Here is a 19,013-nt window from a genome sequence, read left to right as displayed (position 1 = left end):
TGATGTTAGTATTTGGTCTACAGTCTATGCTGGCGATTTATACTGAACTGCTTAGTTCCATTTTTCAAGCCTTATTACCGGAAGGTGAAGTCATGCCAGACCATGAACCCGATACAGCTGACCGGCCACACTGACGGACCTGCCTCCGACCTATCTGTTCCGGAAATCACCTGAAGCTCTGCGTTTTCCTTTTTTATTTTCTCATTTTTCTCTCTCGTCCTTTTTTCTTTTTTTTCTTTCTATTCTCTATCTCCTTTTTCCTGTCTCTCTTTTCCTCTGTATGCAACAATAAACAACTGGACGAAATGCTGAGACGCAACAAGCCGTGCTAATTCAGACCTTTTGTCATGAGGTAATAACTAAACAGTTGCACTTGATGCATCTAACTCTTCATGTCGGCTATACCTCGTTTTTTTGTAATTCTTTTTTTTATTATTAAATTACATTTTGGGTTTTATACCCCCATTAATTTTCATTCAATTGGCTTAGGCCTGCGATACCTTGGTGGTGCGGGTTTCCCTCACTTTTATTTAGGTTGTTCTTCGCATTGAGGAGCTCAAAAATATGCCGTAGTGGGGACTCCGGAAATTTGGACCACCTGGAGTTCTTTTACATGTGCCTAAATCTAAGTACAAGGGTGTTTTCGCATTTCACCCCGATAGAAATGCGGCCTCCGTGGCCGGTTTTTGATCCCGCGACCTCATGCTTAGTAGCCCAACACCATAGCCACTAAGCAACCGCGGCAGGTGTCAAACTTTTGGTGACGTTGAACATTACATACTGAAGTGTCCTGAATTTGAAGCAGAACGCAAGATATTAATAGATGAACTCAAGCGCAAGACGACAGCGCTATCAAATACGAATGATAACTTTTTTTTTCCGGCGAGAACACTGAACACCACTGTCAGCGGTGCCTCGGCTTCTCTCGTCCGTGATACAGGGTTGGAAAGTGAATGCTGAGTCGTATGGGTCGTCGTGAGCTCCGCTCCAACTTATTTTCGATACCTGAGCTGGAGTGCGAAGTGTTTCAGACCGCATAGCGCTTGATAGGTCTCGTTCAGGCGCAGCAATTGAGGGTAACTTTTGCAATTGCAAGGCTAGGTCAATTGCAAGGCTCCTCCTCCTCCTTCTCTTCGCACCGAACCCCCTACTCTTCAGCACGCCTCGATACTACGCGAATTTGAGGAAAACGCACTGGATAATGCGGTCCCACATTATTGTGGAACTGCGAGAGATGGCACATTGCACACGGCCCCACTCCTTTTCGAGCTTCTGCACAGTTAAAACGCTTCTTTCAACTGTTCTATCTTGGAAAACCATCGTTCATTGCTCGCATTTGTATATTATCTCTCTTTAAAAAGGACTATTTTATTTTTTATTTTCTTGGAAAGTGAACTGATTTGTATACTATTAGAGGAGAATACTTCATCTTCCCCAAATACCTTCTAGCCTATATTTTGTTAATCACCAGCTACAAAGCGAAACATGATCCCATACACCGTGCCACCACGCAATTTGTTTTTATGAGAAGCGTTCCACCCATTCCCTAGATTAAAACTGCTGTTCACAGTACGAAAAGGATATAAGGAAATAAAACACGCATCCTCGAACACAACCTGTTCGAATTCCTTGTTTGGCCTAGCAAGTTCTGACATGTGAGGTGGCACGAAGTAAAATAGAGTTGAGCTACTTGGATATCGGTCATTCTAAGATAGCAGAACAGACACGCAGTGGTTGTACTCCAACTATGTATAATGAGACAGTACTCAGAATTCATTGCTTCTGATGGGCAACCAGCACAGGAACTTCGCGTGCGTAAAACATAGCCTAGCGAGCTGTGGAAAACAGTTTTCCGTAGCACAAAGGTTTTTTCTCGCTCTCTCTCGCGTGCCGACAGCATTGCCGTAAAACACAGCCTAGCGAGCGGTGGAAAACAGTTTTCCGTAGCACATGCTGCTATTTTGCGTCAGCAAATTCGAAACAGTTCTTAAAGGCACGTTCGTCCAGCTTCTGGCGCGACTGGGCACCGGCATGTTAGAACGGTGCGCGCGGTCCTCACAATGCCCGTGGTTATGGGGACAGCTTGGCTGGACGCGCTGGGATGAAGTAAACGTCGATGCATGCGCGCGTCTGTTATCGTCCAAAATGTGGCCTTCCTAATGGACAGCGTGGGCACGATTATTCTAGTCGCGCACCCAAACTGCCGTCTCGCCTCCTGGCCAGCGCTGGCTCCCCATCGAATCCCGCATACAAACGTCACGTGTGTGGCAACCGACGCGTACAAATAGTATATCGTCGGCGTATACATCGATAATTGAGTGCGTCGAGTACGTTACGGAGCTGTCCACGTACTCGGATGCAGGAAACATTGCAAACGTTCCTTCCGCGCTTTGTTAGTCCATGTGAAAAAAGGAATTCGCGACGTTACCATGCACAACAACGAAAACAGTTCCTCGAAGTGGTTTTGCTTGCGGGTAACCGGAGTAGCTGAGTTTGTGCCTATGTGGAGCATTCATATTTCTTGAATGACTTGGGGTGCTGGGGAAACACCGAAGCCTGAGGGCCTCGTGGTGCGATACATCGTCGTGGCACTACGACAGTTATAAAGCACACGCCAGATTACCCTTGTCGGCATTTGCAGAAGCGAAAGGATAAGAAAAAATCCACAGGTACTCTGGAACTGCGAACATAGCGTCTGCTGTAGGAGTTTGGCAATGTCGCCAAGCAGAGATTCGCGCGATTAAACCTGATTTTTGAGAGTTCGGTTATCACACATCGCATTATCAAATACATATATAAGGATTTAAAAGCTATCAAGTGTCAAGGTCCGATTATTCTTGGTCAGGACTGCCGCCGTTTACGTAGATGGGCTTGATTCACTTCTTGATGAACGGCTAAAGAACGTCACCATTGGGCGTCGCCTTCGTCCGCCTGTGGAGACGCAAATGCGAGAAAGACATAAATCAGCGACTGATTTTATTGACTTAAACATCCAGAAAAATAATGAACTATCGAGGAGTAGGAGACGCAAAAGCGAATTACGCTGCACTGCTCGCTCTGTATGCCAACTGCTTGCGAAAGCAAAGCATCGTGAAGAGATTATGTTGCCTCTATATATAGACACGGCACAATCAGGTGGAGAGGCGTGGTGGGTGCCTCATCAACATTTCTTGCTCCCATCACTGAACCAACTCAACGAGCTTAAACATGTCATCCGACTGGCTATAACAACTGCGTGAACCAATCATTTCCACGATTGCGGCAAGTCGCTACAACATTTACCGACAGCTAAGATTTTCAAAGACGCCTTTAAATGATAACAACAACAACGAATATTCTGGAGTTTTACATGCTAAAACCACGATTTTATAATGAGGCATGCCGTAGTGAGACTCCAGATTCATTTTGACCACCTGGGCTACTTAAATGTACACGAGAGTACATGAGCGTTTTTGCATTTCGCCCCGTTGGAAATGCAGCCGCCGAAACCGATATCGAATCCGCGGACTCGAGCGCAGCAGCGCGACGACACATAGCCCCTGTGCTACCTCGGCATGTGACACTTGACCGTGACATTATATACTGCGAAGGCCGAAATGAACGTATACTTTCACATCGGCCTTCCGTACCTTCAATTATTTAGAGCCTTGTAATTAGCAATGACTCTGAACAATGTCTTCGTGGCAGCTTGTCTAACCTCCTGATTGGCTACCGTTTGGAAAATGTGCCATTCTTCATGATTATGCGTTCAAAAAACGGCTTGAATTTCAAGCGCACGAATATGATAATTCGCAGACGTTGCAGTCGTCTTGTCGAGCGATATGCAAGCAGAGCAAGAGCTTGAAGCACACACGACCAAACTAAGCGCTGCAGATGTTGACACATGAATCACGCACGCGAACACGTCGGTTTAGTTATTGTGGTCTGCGACTGGCGGAAGAGTGTACGACTTAAGTAAACCAACCGTCGGTTGAATCTCGCTTGGAGCACAAGTGGCTGAAGCTGAACTGGACGTAGAAGGCTAGCAGGGCGACGATGCTGTAGAGCACGAACGTCCTGTTGATCTCTATGACCGGTATGAGACAGCCGGCCACGAAGGCGCCGAAGCAGGCCCCTGCATAGCAACGAGGGTGGTCACGTTCGTTCTGCACTGTTCTCCTTATAGCCCGTTTGTTTCTTTAAGAGAATTAAGGCTGAGCAATTCTCGAACACAGGGTAGCAGCAATGCAGAGGCCATTCTTTTCAATCAAACGTGCAAATGATGAACTCCTAACTGCTTAAGGTAAAGCGCATAAAATCACACCACCAGAGTGAGTACACGACACATGCGCTAACCTTGATTGAAATGGTTGAAATGGTTTCATTTGGAACATAACGGAAGTATACAGGTTATTACAGCTAACTTTAGCCAAGGTTTAAAATGTGCCGAATTACTTTCGAAGGACGCAACTAAATTCATGTTGTTAACCATATAATATGGAGCAAGTCGCACTACACGTACACGAATGCATGTTGTGGCAGATCTTGGCGATGGGTATCTTGAAATATGGGACCCTACCAAGAGAATCTGCCTTGAGCACAGTCAAACCTTAATTTCGGCATTGGAGCATGTGCCTCGAACTAATCAATAAAGAAAGTGCCATGTGTAATATCTAAGTAATTCACAGGTTACTAGCTGTGGCATCAGTAAACGGAGTGAAGAACTCGAACATGCAAGGAAAACTTTCGGTCTCCTGGCTGCACTTTAATGCGTTGCGCACCGCACCTGCACGACGCATCACGTGTTAATACATTTGCGTGGTGCACACTCATGTCGTCTTGCTTCGAAGTTGTGAGACATATCTGCACGTAGTGTCTCAATCGTCTCTTATATGCTGTTCTCGTTGCTGCCAAAGGCGCCGGGGGTTCTCTGGCGCCCTCAGTAACCATCGCGTCCATCATGTTTATACTGGTCGAGCACCGGCCTTCACCTACTATCTTCGCTATTCAACAATGTCACAGTACACCACGTGCACACTCGGCCACCAAGTCAACTCCTCATCTGCAATCCATGTTCGCCCCTCCTGCCCAACGAAAGCGTTGCCTTGCAGCAGGTTGCAACATAAGATTACGCTACAATAATTGCTGGGTGGAACTCTGGCTCTGCGATCATTCGGCTACTATGAAAACATGGGTACTGTGGGGATGTGTCTAATCTTCGTGCTTGTAGCTTCAGATGTTCTTGCGGCGATATTCATTTGAGTTTATCTTTCTAAATTTCTAAGCGATCATAGTTTTCCAAACATAGTAAGACGCGTTCTTCAGCTCTCGTTGGTCAATTTGCTAATTGCCGGAAGCGCAGTGCTTTGTTGAGCCAGATCGCAAAGTGACAAAGTTGTTTGAAGCCAGAAGGACGAAGTTCAGGGCAAATCTAGCAACTACCTATCATTATCATACTGATGAACCGCCACACTTTCGCCTCCGATAGGCGCTAGCACCAGAGCTCCCTTGAGAATTTCTTGAGGAAACTATGGGATCGAGTAGCAGACACTTGCATTAACCCGTCGTGTGAAGCTGTCGAATGCTCATCTCAGCACACATTTCTGACGGAGTCAGTCGCGTAACATTGGTCGCAATTTTCACCACTGCGAATTAGTCGCACGACTCTTTCTGTTGTTGACTGTACAGTCGGGTATTGTAGCCGGCCACGGTCGAGTGAATGACATTTTTCTCCTCTCTTAAATTTTCCTCCACCTCACGGACTTCCGCAGAACTGATATGCCATGTTCAGCACGTTGCTTTGAATTGCTTCGAGTTGTCAAATAACTCGACCTCGCTCTGCGATCTGCTCGCCCCCTGGTTAGCTCAACGGCTGCGTGACCACCCCGGAGAGGCGTTGGTCGCGACCAGAACAAACTTTTCTTCGATTGCGAAGTTTTCTTACCGAGAAATCCACATGGGTTTCTTTTGGAGCTCCACGCTAAATTCGAGTGGATCTCTCTCTCTCTCTCTCTCTCTCTCTCTCTCTCTCTCTATTTTCTTGACGCTCTGTGAAGCATTGCTCACCGAGTCCGTGGTAGATGGTGGAAAGGACCTGCTGCAGGTGCCGCTCCGTCTTGCCTAGCGTCGCCGGGTCTCCCGTGGCGAGGGCCAGAGTGGTCCTAGAGTAGAGGCCCACGCTGAGTCCCTGCGCCACCTCGATGGGCAGCAGGGCCCAGGGCAGCGGCACCAGGCCGTAGGCGAGCAACCGAGCGAACAGGCTCAGGATGGAGGCGCTCGCCGCGTTGCGCAGGCCAAGCAGCCGCACGAGCCGCTCGGAGGCGAACGTATGCACAAGCTCGCCGCCGAAAACCTGCTACCACGGGGAAACCACGTGGCACATATGTATTTGGGACGTACGAGGGGTTAGAATGCATTTCGAGTGCTTGCCAGTGAAAGCTGATACCCAATTTTCGGGAAACAAATGGCACTCAAGTCGCGAGAAAGAACGGTAAGGCACCGCGAGCGGTGCATGTCTATTCGAGTTCTCGGAGGTCATGCGACACTTCCGCCCGCGTTTCAGAAGTCAAATTGTGCATGGGAGGCTCCTCTATATCTGCGCTACCTTAATTAAACTAGGCATGTTTCGCGGCCCGAGATGTCGTTGCAGTTGGCCTTTAACTGAAATGTTTATTCACTAAAATTATACAATACAAAGTGTACATTATAAGAACACCAAAAACAAGAAATACAAAGACAGTTGCAAAGTACGAATCATAACCTTTAGATAGCACGTGGCGTAATTGAAACCACATTTATTGCAAGTGTATGCGATTTCTCTGAGTCAGGTATACAAGTTACCTGCATATACTACACGGGTGTGTCACAGAGAAATGCCGTAATTATGGCGTTAAACACTTACACTATCAGCTTCCTCGAGGTTGTTTCTGATTTGTGCTGTGCATCTCGTGCTTTTTATGGCTTATACATATTCCGACTACAAACCTTGCTAAAAGAAGTGTGTGTTATGCAGTGGCGTAGCAACAGGGGGGGCCGGGGGGCCGTGGGCCCCGGGTGCAGGGGCCAGTGAGGGGGGGGGGGGGTGTCATATACGTCTGAAGACAACCCTCTTTCTGCCGGCTACACCCGGGGGGGGGGGGGGTGCGTGACAGAATACCTATGGGCCCCGGGTACCAGACGACCTAGCTACGCCACTGGTGTTATGGTCGACCCTTGACATGTCACTATCACCGGAAGTGCATGTGTTAGACAGCCTTCAATCATCTTACATAAAGATGAAATGTCTTACCTGAACCGTTATCTTTCGCGTATATAGGCCCGTGCCCATTCCTGTTTCCCAGGTGGCGCTGCCATTCATGATCATGCGCAGATAAGTTTCGTGTCTACCTTCTTTTCCTACCCCTGTGCGACCTTTCACTATAGTGTTATAGTCGGCGTGTGTGTTGTCCACATCCCTGTCTTTGTGTCTGTATCTGCACGCTTACCTTTTTTCTAACATGAATTCCAATTCCTCGACCTATATATTCTAGCTACGAGCCCTCCGCGTCTCAATCTTTCCGCTGCCCATCTTGCCAACACGGAAAAATCAGCTATGACGGGAATGGTTCCCGTGACAATTTACTTAACGTCACTCCCGCTTTCACTGGTTTACCTAGTCGTCTATCCAATAAAATCAACCGATCGACAATGCCGGCCCAGATACGAAGGCGAGCACAAACGTGCGCACCTGGACGGCTGTCGTGGCAGCCAGAAGTTGTGGCACGGCTCCTAAAAGGCGCAGCCTGAGCGGCCCGAACACCCAGATGGCGCCGCTCAGCGAGCCCACGACGTACGCGAGCGCCATGTAGAAGTAGGTGCGCCGCTTGCGGTACGCGCTCGGCTCGCTCTCGAACAGGCGCCGGTACGGAGCCTCGCGCAGGGGCATGCGCAGCAGCATGATGGCCACCACGTCGACGGCGTTCATGCCGGCGCTCAGGTAGACGCCCGGCGCGAAGTTGATGAACGCGCCTCCGTCGGGGCCCTCCCAGTGGTTCAGTTGACCTGCGAGCAGCGAGGCGGCGCCCCAGCCCGCTGAGCCCCACAGCCGGTTCGAGTCCGTGGACGGCGCGAGGAGCAAGAGAGACGGCGGCTCGTCCGCGTCCTGCACCAGGTGTGCGGCCACGTCGGCGAGGGTGACGGCGATCCCACTGAACACGATCGCGAGCAGCCGCAGAAGCAGGTAGCCCCAGACGACGGCCTTGCGGAGCGACCGGACGGCGTCCGCCCAGTTGCTCAGGGCAGGGGTCCGCTGTCCGCGTCGCAGCCGCTGCTCGTGGCAGCGCATCCGGCAGGGCGGAGTCAACTCGTCGTCGCACAAGATGGCCAAGTGCGTCTCCTTGGAAACCGCTACGCAGTAGCTTTCCCCACAGTCCAGGAGTCTGTGGTCGCTCACGAGGCACTTGTTCGCGGGGGGACTAAAGCCCGCCGACACGTAATCGCCATCCGGGTCCCAGAAACATCCGCATTTTAACGTGCACTCCAGCCTTTGAAGGTTCGAATCGGGGAGGTTCTCTTGAGATCTGCTGCCGGGATCGACCGTCGAGTCTTGCGGGCAGAGATTCGGCTGGCGGTTGAGCGGGTTGTCCAGGCAGACCGTGAGCGGAGAATATGTGGAAGCGTTTTCAGCAGAGGAACACTGCATGCGCACGGTGAGGTCCACCATGGCTCTGCGATATGTAAAAGAATATGCCAGTTGAGTTTGTCTTGTACGAGGCTCAAGCTAGAAGCCCCTCTGCAGCACCCGCGGGTACGTCATACATTTGAAATAAAAAGTGCAGAAATTTGCACATGATTGAAGCGGTATGAGCCTTGGAATAGAAGATGAAGAAGCGCAGGAGTCTGGGTTCAGGAGAAGAGAAGAAGAAAGTGAGAATAAAATGTAGACAAGATGGACGCCAGTTCCACAGCAATGCTTTACGTTTACTGTGTCCTTTAAGTAGGAACGCTACATTATTTTGGCGCAGCCGACAGCGAACTCCAACATGTGGGTGAGATTTTTCCTTGAGGAGACCTCCGCGGACAAGATGATCTTTTCGAGATACCAAGCTGAAGATGAACCAGCGGTGGAACTACCTCGCGAACTCAACTCGGCAGAACTCATGAACCTGGTTTTAGAGAAGGCTTCCATGGACCCTGATGAACTACGTCGGAAGGGTGCTGTGAACGTGAACTTGCCTCTGGTGATCTTCGACGAATTAGTTCTTCAACCGATGCGTCGGAAGGACTCTGGATCACAGTCGTCGACGGAAGAGGTGAGCCTCGTTTTGAAAGCACTTCGGCTACAACAAGAACAGATTTCGCAACAAAACCAGCTGGTGACATCGCTTATAAGCTCTTTAAACGCTGAGAAGCCAGTGACTAAATTTGTAGAACCTGATGCATTCGACGGCATGTCATCAAGTCCAGAAGGTTGGCTTGAATTCTATGAATATGCCGCTGGAAAGAACAACTGGCACTCTAATGAGGACAAGATTACTAACATGCGTAGTTACTTAAGCGGTGTTGCACGGAAGTGGTATGATTTGCACATTATTGAAGAGGCTGGCAACTCTTGGAATCAGTGGAAAGAAAAATTCTTGACGACATTCCGAAGCAACCCAGTGCAAAGGTGGGACGCCGCGCTTAATTTCAAATTCAAGCAAGGCTCCCTCGTAGAGTATTTCTTTGACAAATGCCGCCTTTTAAAGCTGGCCGAGCCTATGCTTCCTCCGTCTGCCGTAGTAGCACTAATAATGCACGGACTGCACGCGCAAGTCCTGAAGCAAGTGCAACTACGGTCACCTAAAACTATGGACGGGCTCCTGGAGTGCCTTCACGACATATCATTTACTTCAGAAGAAAATATAAACGCTAGCTTAAGCGGTCACTTCACACGGTCCGGCACGGATTGGTCAAGCCGTAATCAGCGAGAACCGCGCCGCCTTGCAGGCGGCACAGAGAGCTTGGGTTGGCGCGCTCCCAGAGGTCGGGTGCATAACATCGACAGCGACCCTGTTCCCCTACTTTCGGACGCTGAAGAGGCTCCGACGACAAAAAACTGATAAACAAGGGTGATCAGTCCGACCCGATGACCACAACTGAGACTGTTTATTTAACTTGCTCTAGCCTACTTCACATCCCTGTGAAAGTGGGAAACAGACACATGATGGCTTTGGTTGACAGCGGTGCTTCTGTGTCTATAATAAATGCCAAGCTGGTAGATGCAAGTCACCTGCATAGTGGAAGAGTACTACGGGTGCAAGGCTACGATGGAAAAGTGACAATGCATAATCAGTGGGCCTCAGTAAACATCGAGTTCCAAGGTCATGAAATAGCGAGTGAAGTACTGGTGATTGAGGGGGTGACGTATGACTTTCTGCTATCCAGACCAGATATAAAGAAACTAAAAATCAACGTATACTGGGACGATGCGGTTTTAGTGGAAGGACTATCAAGGCAAGAGACACAGCCGGATAGAAAGGATAACCTGCGAGTTGTCAATTGCGCGGAGGATATTGCAACGACCTATCCTGAACTAGTGTGCATAGGAAGCTATCCACCGGCGATGACGTCACACAAGGTGCCTTTCGAACTCACCGACAAGACCGTCATCCGAAAATCACCTTACAACATGTCAAGAGAGCGCAAGATATGGTTGAAGAAGGAATTGCAGGAGATGCTAGACGCCAATATAATCCGGCCTTCGGTGTCACCCTTCGCCTCTCCCATAACTATTGCGCCGAAAGAAGATGGAACTTTCAGACTGTGCACAGATTACAGGGTTCTCAACCGACAGACAGAACTTATACCATTTCCCATGCCGAAGATAGACACGATTATAGATGAGACAGGTGGTTGCCGATGTCTTTCACGTATTGACTTGTGCAAAGGTTTCTGGCAGATCCCGCTAACCGAAGAAACAAAAATGTACACTGCTTTTATCACGCCCTTCGACCTGTACGAGTATAACCGGCTTCCTTTCGGCTGGAAAAACTCACCAGCATGGTTCCAGAAGATTATGAACGAAGTCCTGAAGCCTTTCCTAGGTGTCTTTTGTAACGTGTACATAGACGATATTATCGTCTTCTCCAAAACAGAGACGGAGCATCAGGCACACCTGTCCCAGGTATTAAATGCCTTGAGCTTGGCACACCTCAAGGTTAATTTTAAGAAAAGTGCGTTCTTTCAAAGAAAAGTGGTGTTTCTTGGAAGAGTCTTTGATGGGACTACCAAAAGCACGAAACAAGAGTCCGTCGAGAGGATTTCCCAACTGGTAAAACCATATGACGTACACTCATTGCGTGTATTTTTGGGATTAGCAGGACATTTCAGGCCCTTCATAAAAGACTTTGCCATCAAAACAAGATGCCTCACGCGCCTAACACAGAAAGAAGTTCCATTTGAGTGGAATGAGGAATGTGAGAGAGTCTACCGTGATCTGGTGCACAGAATATCTGCTGACCCTATTCTACGCATACCAGATTTCACTTTACCCTTTGAACTGAATACCGACGCCTCACACTATGGGACAGGTGCAGTCTTGTACCAGAAATGTCCAGAAGCATCCGGCCGAGAAAAGCGACACGTAGTAGGCTACTACAGCTACACCCTCAAGCCACCTGAAGTCAACTACACCACTACTGAAAAGGAAGCTCTTGCAGTCCTCAAAGCAATTCAGTACTTCCGTACGTACCTAGAAGGTGCGAAGTTTACTTTGTTTACCGATCACCAAGCCCTCACTCATCTCTTGAATATGACCCAACCTAAGGGACGTATCGCCAGATGGGTGAACTATTTGCAGCAGTTCGATTTCACCATCTCCCACAGACCTGGACCCCTTTTGACTGATGCAGATGCATTGTCTAGACTGATGATACAGGCCAACAACGAACAATCGGCAGAAATCAATGAAATTAAATTGTGGGAAGGCACTGAACAATTGATTTTTAGGGAAGGTCGCTATCAAGTCCCGCCAACGCTGGTTTCCAGGGTGCTTTATTTGTACCACGATAGCCCAGAATCTGGAGGACACGACGGATTTTGGCGCACCTACAACAAGCTAGTCAAGAGATTTACGTGGCCTCACATGAAAGACGACGTCAATCGATACGTTCGTTCATGCCACATTTGTCAAATCAACAAAGTGAAATATAAGCAGCCTACGGACGCCATGATAATACCTTGCCACTCAAACGTGCCTTTTGAAGTTATACACCTGGATTTCGCCGAGCTAAATAAGAAACGAGAAGGAGTCCGAAAACGCAAGCTTTTCTTCTGGCCATAGATGAATGCACCAGGATGGTCGCGGCACGGGCAGGAAAAGAAGATGCGAATAGTGTCATCGCCCTTCTCGAACGGGATATGTTTAGGACAACCAAGACAATTGTATGTGACAACGGTCCAGCGTTCAAGAGCGAAAAGCTAGCAAGATGGGCTCGAGACCATAATATATCAATCCAGTTCTGTGCGCCATACCATCCCGCAGCGAATGGGCTTGCAGAGCGTGCTATACGAGATGTTAAACAATACATCAGGATGTACGATAGTTTCCCTGGTGGTTGGAAATGCTCTTTAGAAGCAGCTGTAAGACATCACAATCGCTCCTACACCAGCGGCTTGGGATGCAGCCCGCAATTCGCTTCTTCAGGAGAAACCCCTATTCTTCAGGCGGACCGTGAACTTGGGCTGTTAGAAAATCTCCAGATCGTCGAGGAAAGGAAACAGAAATCGCAGGAGGAGAGGTACCGTAAACGAATGAAAAAAAATTTTGACAAGAGACATTGCTCAGATATTCCAGACATTCAAGTCACCGACCTCATTCTAGTTAGGAAAGGAGTAAGAGAATCCAATGCCAAATTTTATGGTCCTTACTCTGTGACAAAGACGGCCACTCAGAAAGGAATATTGAAGACTGTGTGGTACATTGGCGAACGTGGCTCAGTTGAATGTGCTTCGATTGGAAACGTTTTCAAGTATTACCCCAGGAGGGGTTAGCAAAAGAAACCTGGAAGGGTGAAGCGGTATGAGCCTTGGAATAGAAGATGAAGAAGCGCAGGAGTCTGGGTTCAGGAGAAGAGAAGAAGAAAGTGAGAATAAAATGTAGACAAGATGGACGCCAGTTCCACAGCAATGCTTTACGTTTACTGTGTCCTTTAAGTAGGAACGCTACATTAAGGCTGGCGAATCTCCCTAATCCGTCAAGGCTGCCAGCTTTCCTAAAGTATGCAAGGCCTGCAGTATTTGTCGCGTTCCGGCTTCCTATACTGGTGTTTTGTGTTTGGAGAGCAGCTTATGCGAACAGAGTCTGCCAGTTCAATTCTTACCCTTCTTTGCTATGCGTGAGCCATCTCTGCGCCCCTTCTCATTTCTTCACCACACTGCTGAACGATTTTCATCTGTCAGCCAGGCGCTAGACAATATGGATCAGTCAGCATGTCCTTGCTCTTCTCTGTTAACCGATCTTTCTCACTCCCTCTCTTTCGTTATGGTTGAACCTAAACGTTCAATGCATCCTTGTTGCTACTCCGAACTCCGCGAAAGGTCCTGTTATGTAACGTTGCTTATTGACAACGAGAGAGAGAAAAAAAAGAGGTCGATTAACACGGATTTTCTTCCCTCTCCATCCAGAACATAGGACCATGCATGGTTGCACTCTTCCGCTGAATCAACGCGGCACATTGACGCACTGTTCCGTCTTCCATATTGTGCACACCTACCTCCTGTGCCCGCGCGTGACCCGCATCGCGAGCAGGTGACAGGTGCCCTGTCCCAGCGTGACGAGGATCATGGCACGCTTGATGGTGGCGACGCGAGAGCGGAAGTAAGGCAACGAGACCGCGGCCAGAACCGTGCTGAATGGCACCGCCGCCATCATGGCGCCCACCAGTTGAGGAGAGATGCCCAGCTGCTCGGCCTCCACAGAGGTGTTTGGAAGCACGGCGGCGAACGCTGCGCCATGCAGTCGACGAATTCTCGTCAGATTAGCTTTGGCAATAACAACCGTCTATACGCACTTTAAAGGGACACTGAACTTGGCTGAAGATAATCGCCAAATCTGTTAAGGCTCGGAGAACCTTCTGTCAACTACACCTCAGCAGAGAAATGTAAATTCCGAATTGTCTTCTGGAGCTTCACAATGCCGACAAGGTCGCGATGCCGATGATTATTCACGAATTTTCATGGAGTTTTGAAATTTGGCCCGTTTCTGGCGCAGGAAAGGCAGACAACAAGTTTATCACGTTGACCCTTTGCTTACTTGCGAAAGCAATACCCACTTCGATTACCAAGCTTCACTCATGGTATTAGTGACACCTTTATCGTTAAAAAGTGTAATGCACGTACTTTCATCTTCGTCAAAGGGAACGCGCGAGCGCACGACTAGCAGACTCGTCGGCCTAGCGTGCCTCGATGTCGGCACTCTACGTCGGCCACATAGGTTGCGCGGCGCTGCGATGAGATACGAAAACAACATGATGGAGGGGTGCCGTTCCCTCTTCGTCGTCTGCTACCGTTCAGACCATTTTGCTTTGTTTTATTTTAACCTTTTCTCTTGACACGCTCACGAACAATACTTTTTTAGTTAAAATTTGATATGGACGTACTGTATTCATCGGAGCTTCATGCAGAAGCAATCGTTTTAAACGGCGAGGATGAGAAGCAGCATAACTGGCCTATCAGATTGCTGCGTTCTCCGCTCGCGTTTGTAGTAACAACACACAAAGAAAATGTACAAGAAGGCAGTGGAATTAAGGAATGGCACCACTATGTTCTTTTGTTCTCGCATCTCGCCGCGACACCACGCAACATGTGAAAGACGAGGCGACTTGCCATGCGTGTTCTTAAATATTTCGATAGTACTGATTTCACTTGATTATCTTTTAGTTTACCTTTATTATGGCGTGCCGTAGTTTTAAAGCCCAACGCCCAGCGCCACGAGACAATGGCGAAACCTAGCACCTAGCGGCACTTGTGCGAGCTCGCACCCTCTTGCAGCGTGTCCACGTTCGCAACGACCGGTGGTCACGGTATACGACTGCAGTCTACATGGATTCGTCGACAGCGGCTCCTCGACGTTGTTCCCTACGCCTGACTCCCCCATGCCTGCATGTGGTGCCTGACACTTCGCAAGGAGCTCGCCGAGCTCACTGCGTTGGATGTACGCACTTCGGTGCTTATACAATATTTGCACAATATGTTGAAAAACACATGTAAAGATTGTATAAGCATCGAAAACGAGCAGGCGACCGATTATCACACGTAAAGCGCGTGCCCCTGGAATGCGATCACAAGCACACACTTGCGCGTAATATCACGTATGAACATATCTGCACCGTGGTGATCCTATACCCTTGTAAAGGCTAGCAAGAACGCACGGAGTACGTGTGCGGTAGTTTGAAATACTTACATCCGTACAACATGAATATGTGACACTTTAGCGGGAGAACCTTGCTGTACTGCACACGGGACGTAACTTCGGTTTCGCTTGTAGTGTCCTCCTGCAGAAAGAGCACGAGAGGACGCAAGCAAAGTTTACGTAATGGTGCGTAGCATCCCCACACCAATTCCCAGGCTACGAGACAGGCTGTTGGGGATGCGCTTCGGATATATTTTCGATGACCACGGTGCTCTTTACCAATTACACCTAGAACTCGTTATACAAAAGCGCTTTTTATATTCTGCTCACATCGCAATGCGGTCGCCGTTGCCTATAATTCAATAAGCGTACCTGCGACCTAATTCTCGCTGGCAGATCGCCATATTACCAAGCCACGATGGAAGGAAGAGAATACCCGTCGTGGCATCACTAAGGGGCTTTGGCGCTGCGCTGCTTGAGGTCTTACCAGTACTCACCTACGGGGCAGAAACCTGGAGTCAGGTTTCTGCCCCGTAGTCAGGTTTCTGCCCCGTAGTATTCAGTCGAAACCTCAGCAGTGATGGAGGCATTACGGAATCAGGGTGTAGATTAGCCATATGTAAAAATACTGGAAGATATCTATAGCGGCTCCACAGCCACCGTAGTCCTCCACAAAGAAAGCAACAAAATCCCTATAAAGAAAGGCGTCAGACAGGGAGATACGATATCTCCAATACTATTCACAGCATATTTACAGGAGGTATTCAGAGGCCTGGAGTGGGAAGAATTGGGCATAAAAGTTGATGGAGAATACCTTAGCAACTTGCGATTCGCTGATGATGTTGCCTTGCTTAGTAACTCAGGAGACCAATTGCAATACATGCTCACTGACCAGGAGAGGCAAAGCAGAAGGGTGGGTCTGAAAATTAATCTGCAGAAAACTAAAGTATTGTTTAGCAGTCTCGGAACAGAACATCAGTTTACGATAGGTAGCAAAGCACTGGAAGTGGTAAGGGAATACATCTACTTAGGGCAGGTAGTGACCACGGATCCGGATCATGATACTGAAATAACCAGAAGAATAAGAATGGGTTGGGGTGCGTTTGGCAGGCATTCTCAAATCATGAACAGCAGGTTGCCACTATCCCTCAAAAGGAAAGTGTATAACAGCTGTGTGTTACCAGTACTCACATATGCGGCAGAAACCTGGAGGCTTACGAAAAGGGTTCTACTTAAATTGAGGACGACGCAACGAACTATAGAAAGAAGACTGATGGGTGTAATGTTAAGGGATAAGAAAAGAGCAGATTGGGTGAGGGAACAAACGCGAGTTAATGACATCTTAGTTGAAATCAAGAAAAAGAAATGGGCATGGGCAGGACATGTAATGAGGAGGGAAGATAACCGATGGTCATTAAGGGTTACGGACTGGATCCCAAGGGAAGGGAAGCGTAGCAGGAGGCGGCAGAAAGTTAGGTGGGCGGATGAGATTAAGAAGTTTGCAGGGACGTCATGGCTACAATTAGTACATGACAGGGGTTGTTGGAGAAGTATGGGAGAGGCCTTTGCCCTGCAGTGGGCGTAACCAGGATTATGATGATGATGATGATGATGCTTGAGGTCGTGAGTTCGATCCCGGTGCTGGCGGTGGCATTGCGATGGGGGTGAAGTGCAGAAAAGCTCATGGTACTTATATTCAGGTGCACGTTGTAAAAACAAAGGTTGTCAAACTTAATTCGGGATCCCCCACTACGGCATGCCTCATAATCAGACCATGGTCTGGACACCAAAAGCCGCACAATTTTATTTAATTAGTTTTAAAGGTACATAGAGTGCACAAACTTGGTCAATGGTGCCAACGATTGAGCGATACCGTACATTTTTTACCCTTAGGCGTGTAGAAGCGCGTTCTCTTGCGTATGGTTTCACGCGATTATTACGCAAGAAATTGATCGTGGGCGCGAGCATACAATTTCGATCCCTAAATTTCTAAGTGCGAACACGAGATAAGCGCGTGAAAGGTTGCGAAGCTCACGTCACCTGCTCTGCAGACTCCGCTTCCGCGGTGCTCATTGTGAACGCCTGTCGGAGCTGCCAAGTGGTGCCGCCTCCCTGAATGCTGCGAACTCAGACGCGAGGTGATCACGGAGGCCGGTGTCTGCGTCGCGCCTCGACAAGGTTCCAGTTCGGACCTGCCCAAGACTCCCACGGTCGTTGCTGACGCGGCCGTTCTTGGAACTGTCGTCGGAACTAGCCCAGTCCGGAACCACACGCTCGGGCGCGCGTCCTCGTGCATCTGTAGGTGCGATGATGATCATACTGTGCGATGCGGAAGACGAAGCGATCTATACAGAATGTGTTTTAGTTTTCCTCGCCGCACCTGTGAAACACATGCACAACGGTCGTTGAAAAATCGTGCAGTGAGATTCTCATGAACGAATTTGCGGCCGTAGTTCGTTTTGTGTTGAGAAGTATCGCGTTTCAGTCAGGTGCAGGGAACACGGAGCTCGAGTGGGTGGCTGACGCCGGTATGGCGGTTCAAAGAGAATTAGTGACGGCCAGAAATGAAATGCGGTGACTACGACGTGCGGTAACTAAATAACTGCAACGATACGTTAGGAACAGCGATTCATGCTGCGGCTATAGCAATTTTATTAGTTTTTATTAGGCAGCTCATAAGAATCCAACAGACAATGACACCAAGAACAGCATAGGAGAAATTATTACAGCGGAGCTGTATAGCTAGGATCCTGGGATTTCTTTGTGGCGTAACGTGGACAGAAAACTATCATCATCACTGACCCATACCCCCAAATGCAATGGCTCATACCTGCGTAAGGCAGATGCCACAAGCGTAAATGTAAAGAAAGCTGCATGAGATTAAAGTTTGGACTTCAGGTGCGCGAACGTAAATAGTGCATGAGTTGACAAGATATATGAATATATATATATATATATATATATATATATATATATATATATATATATATATATATATATATATATATATATATATATATATATATATATATATATATATATATATATATATATATATATATATATATATATATATATATGTGTGTGTGTGTGTGTGTGTGTGTGTGTGTGTGTGTGTGTGTGTGTGTGTGTGTGTGTGAAAAAGAAAGTGGATAATGGCTAATAAAAATCTGGCCCCTCTGTTAACCCCTTTCTTCTCGTATACATATTTATATTTGATAAGAAGCCAACAAACACTAGCTGACACCAAGGACAACATAGTCGAAATTACTTGTGCTTAATTATTGAAATAAAGAAACGATAAGCTAATGGAAATGAAACTGGATCAAACAAACTACTTGCCGCAGGTGGAGAACGATCCCACAACCTTCGCATTTCACGTGCGATGCTCTACTAATTCACCTACCACTGCGCCGTTTCCCCATCCACTTTCTTGGGTGTACCCTGGAAGTGTTAGTCAGCGCCACCACTCACAGGCCTTGGTGGCAGATGTGCCGCAGGCGTCACAAGAACGTAATCTTTTTGGGTGAAGGCAACCGGTCAATAAACCCACACATGCTACCTGAAGGCACCAATGTTGCCGGATTCGAGACCCTCGTTATGTAATAAACGAGAAGAAATGGAGGTTAACCGAGGGGCCCGATTTTTATTAGTCATACTTCAT

The 19,013-nt window shown here is 48.2% G+C and overlaps 1 protein-coding gene across 2 annotated transcripts; it reads right to left on the bottom strand.

The window, feature by feature from the left end:
* Positions 1-1,755: 1,755 nt before the first annotated feature.
* Positions 1,756-17,656, bottom strand: LOC135918995 (uncharacterized). 2 transcript variants are annotated; one of them, XM_065452725.1, is made up of 7 exons: positions 17,390-17,567; positions 15,401-15,491; positions 13,713-13,944; positions 7,706-8,684; positions 6,046-6,331; positions 3,965-4,114; positions 1,756-2,931 (listed from the first exon to the last, which is right to left on the bottom strand). In XM_065452725.1, exons 1-7 carry the CDS (start codon positions 17,420-17,422, stop codon positions 2,858-2,860), a joined length of 1,845 nt encoding a protein of 614 aa, XP_065308797.1. In that variant the 5' UTR covers positions 17,423-17,567; the 3' UTR covers positions 1,756-2,857. The 2 variants fall into 2 exon arrangements, with proteins under 2 accessions (XP_065308797.1, XP_065308798.1); XM_065452726.1 differs by lacking the exon at positions 13,713-13,944 and having other exon boundaries at positions 17,390-17,656.
* Between the last annotated feature and the right edge of the window lie 1,357 nt (positions 17,657-19,013).

The sequence above is a fragment of the Dermacentor albipictus genome, chromosome 3, assembly GCF_038994185.2.
Source record: "Dermacentor albipictus isolate Rhodes 1998 colony chromosome 3, USDA_Dalb.pri_finalv2, whole genome shotgun sequence".
In the NCBI taxonomy this organism is placed as follows: Eukaryota; Metazoa; Arthropoda; class Arachnida; order Ixodida; family Ixodidae; genus Dermacentor; species Dermacentor albipictus.
This window is presented reverse-complemented; position numbering and strand designations above follow the sequence as displayed.

What these genes read in the sequence shown, in the direction of transcription:
- LOC135918995 (XM_065452725.1), bottom strand. Translation starts at nt 17,422, where the DNA reads ATGAGCACCGCGGAAGCGGAGTCTGCAGAGCAG. An exon ending in GTCACGCGCGGGCACAGGAG is followed by an intron (nt 8,685 to 13,712) that starts GTAGGTGTGCAC and finishes TACATATCGCAG; the next exon opens with AGCCATGGTGGACCTCACCG. An exon ending in CAAGCGAGATTCAACCGACG is followed by an intron (nt 2,932 to 3,964) that starts GTTGGTTTACTT and finishes GCGTCTCCACAG; the next exon opens with GCGGACGAAGGCGACGCCCA.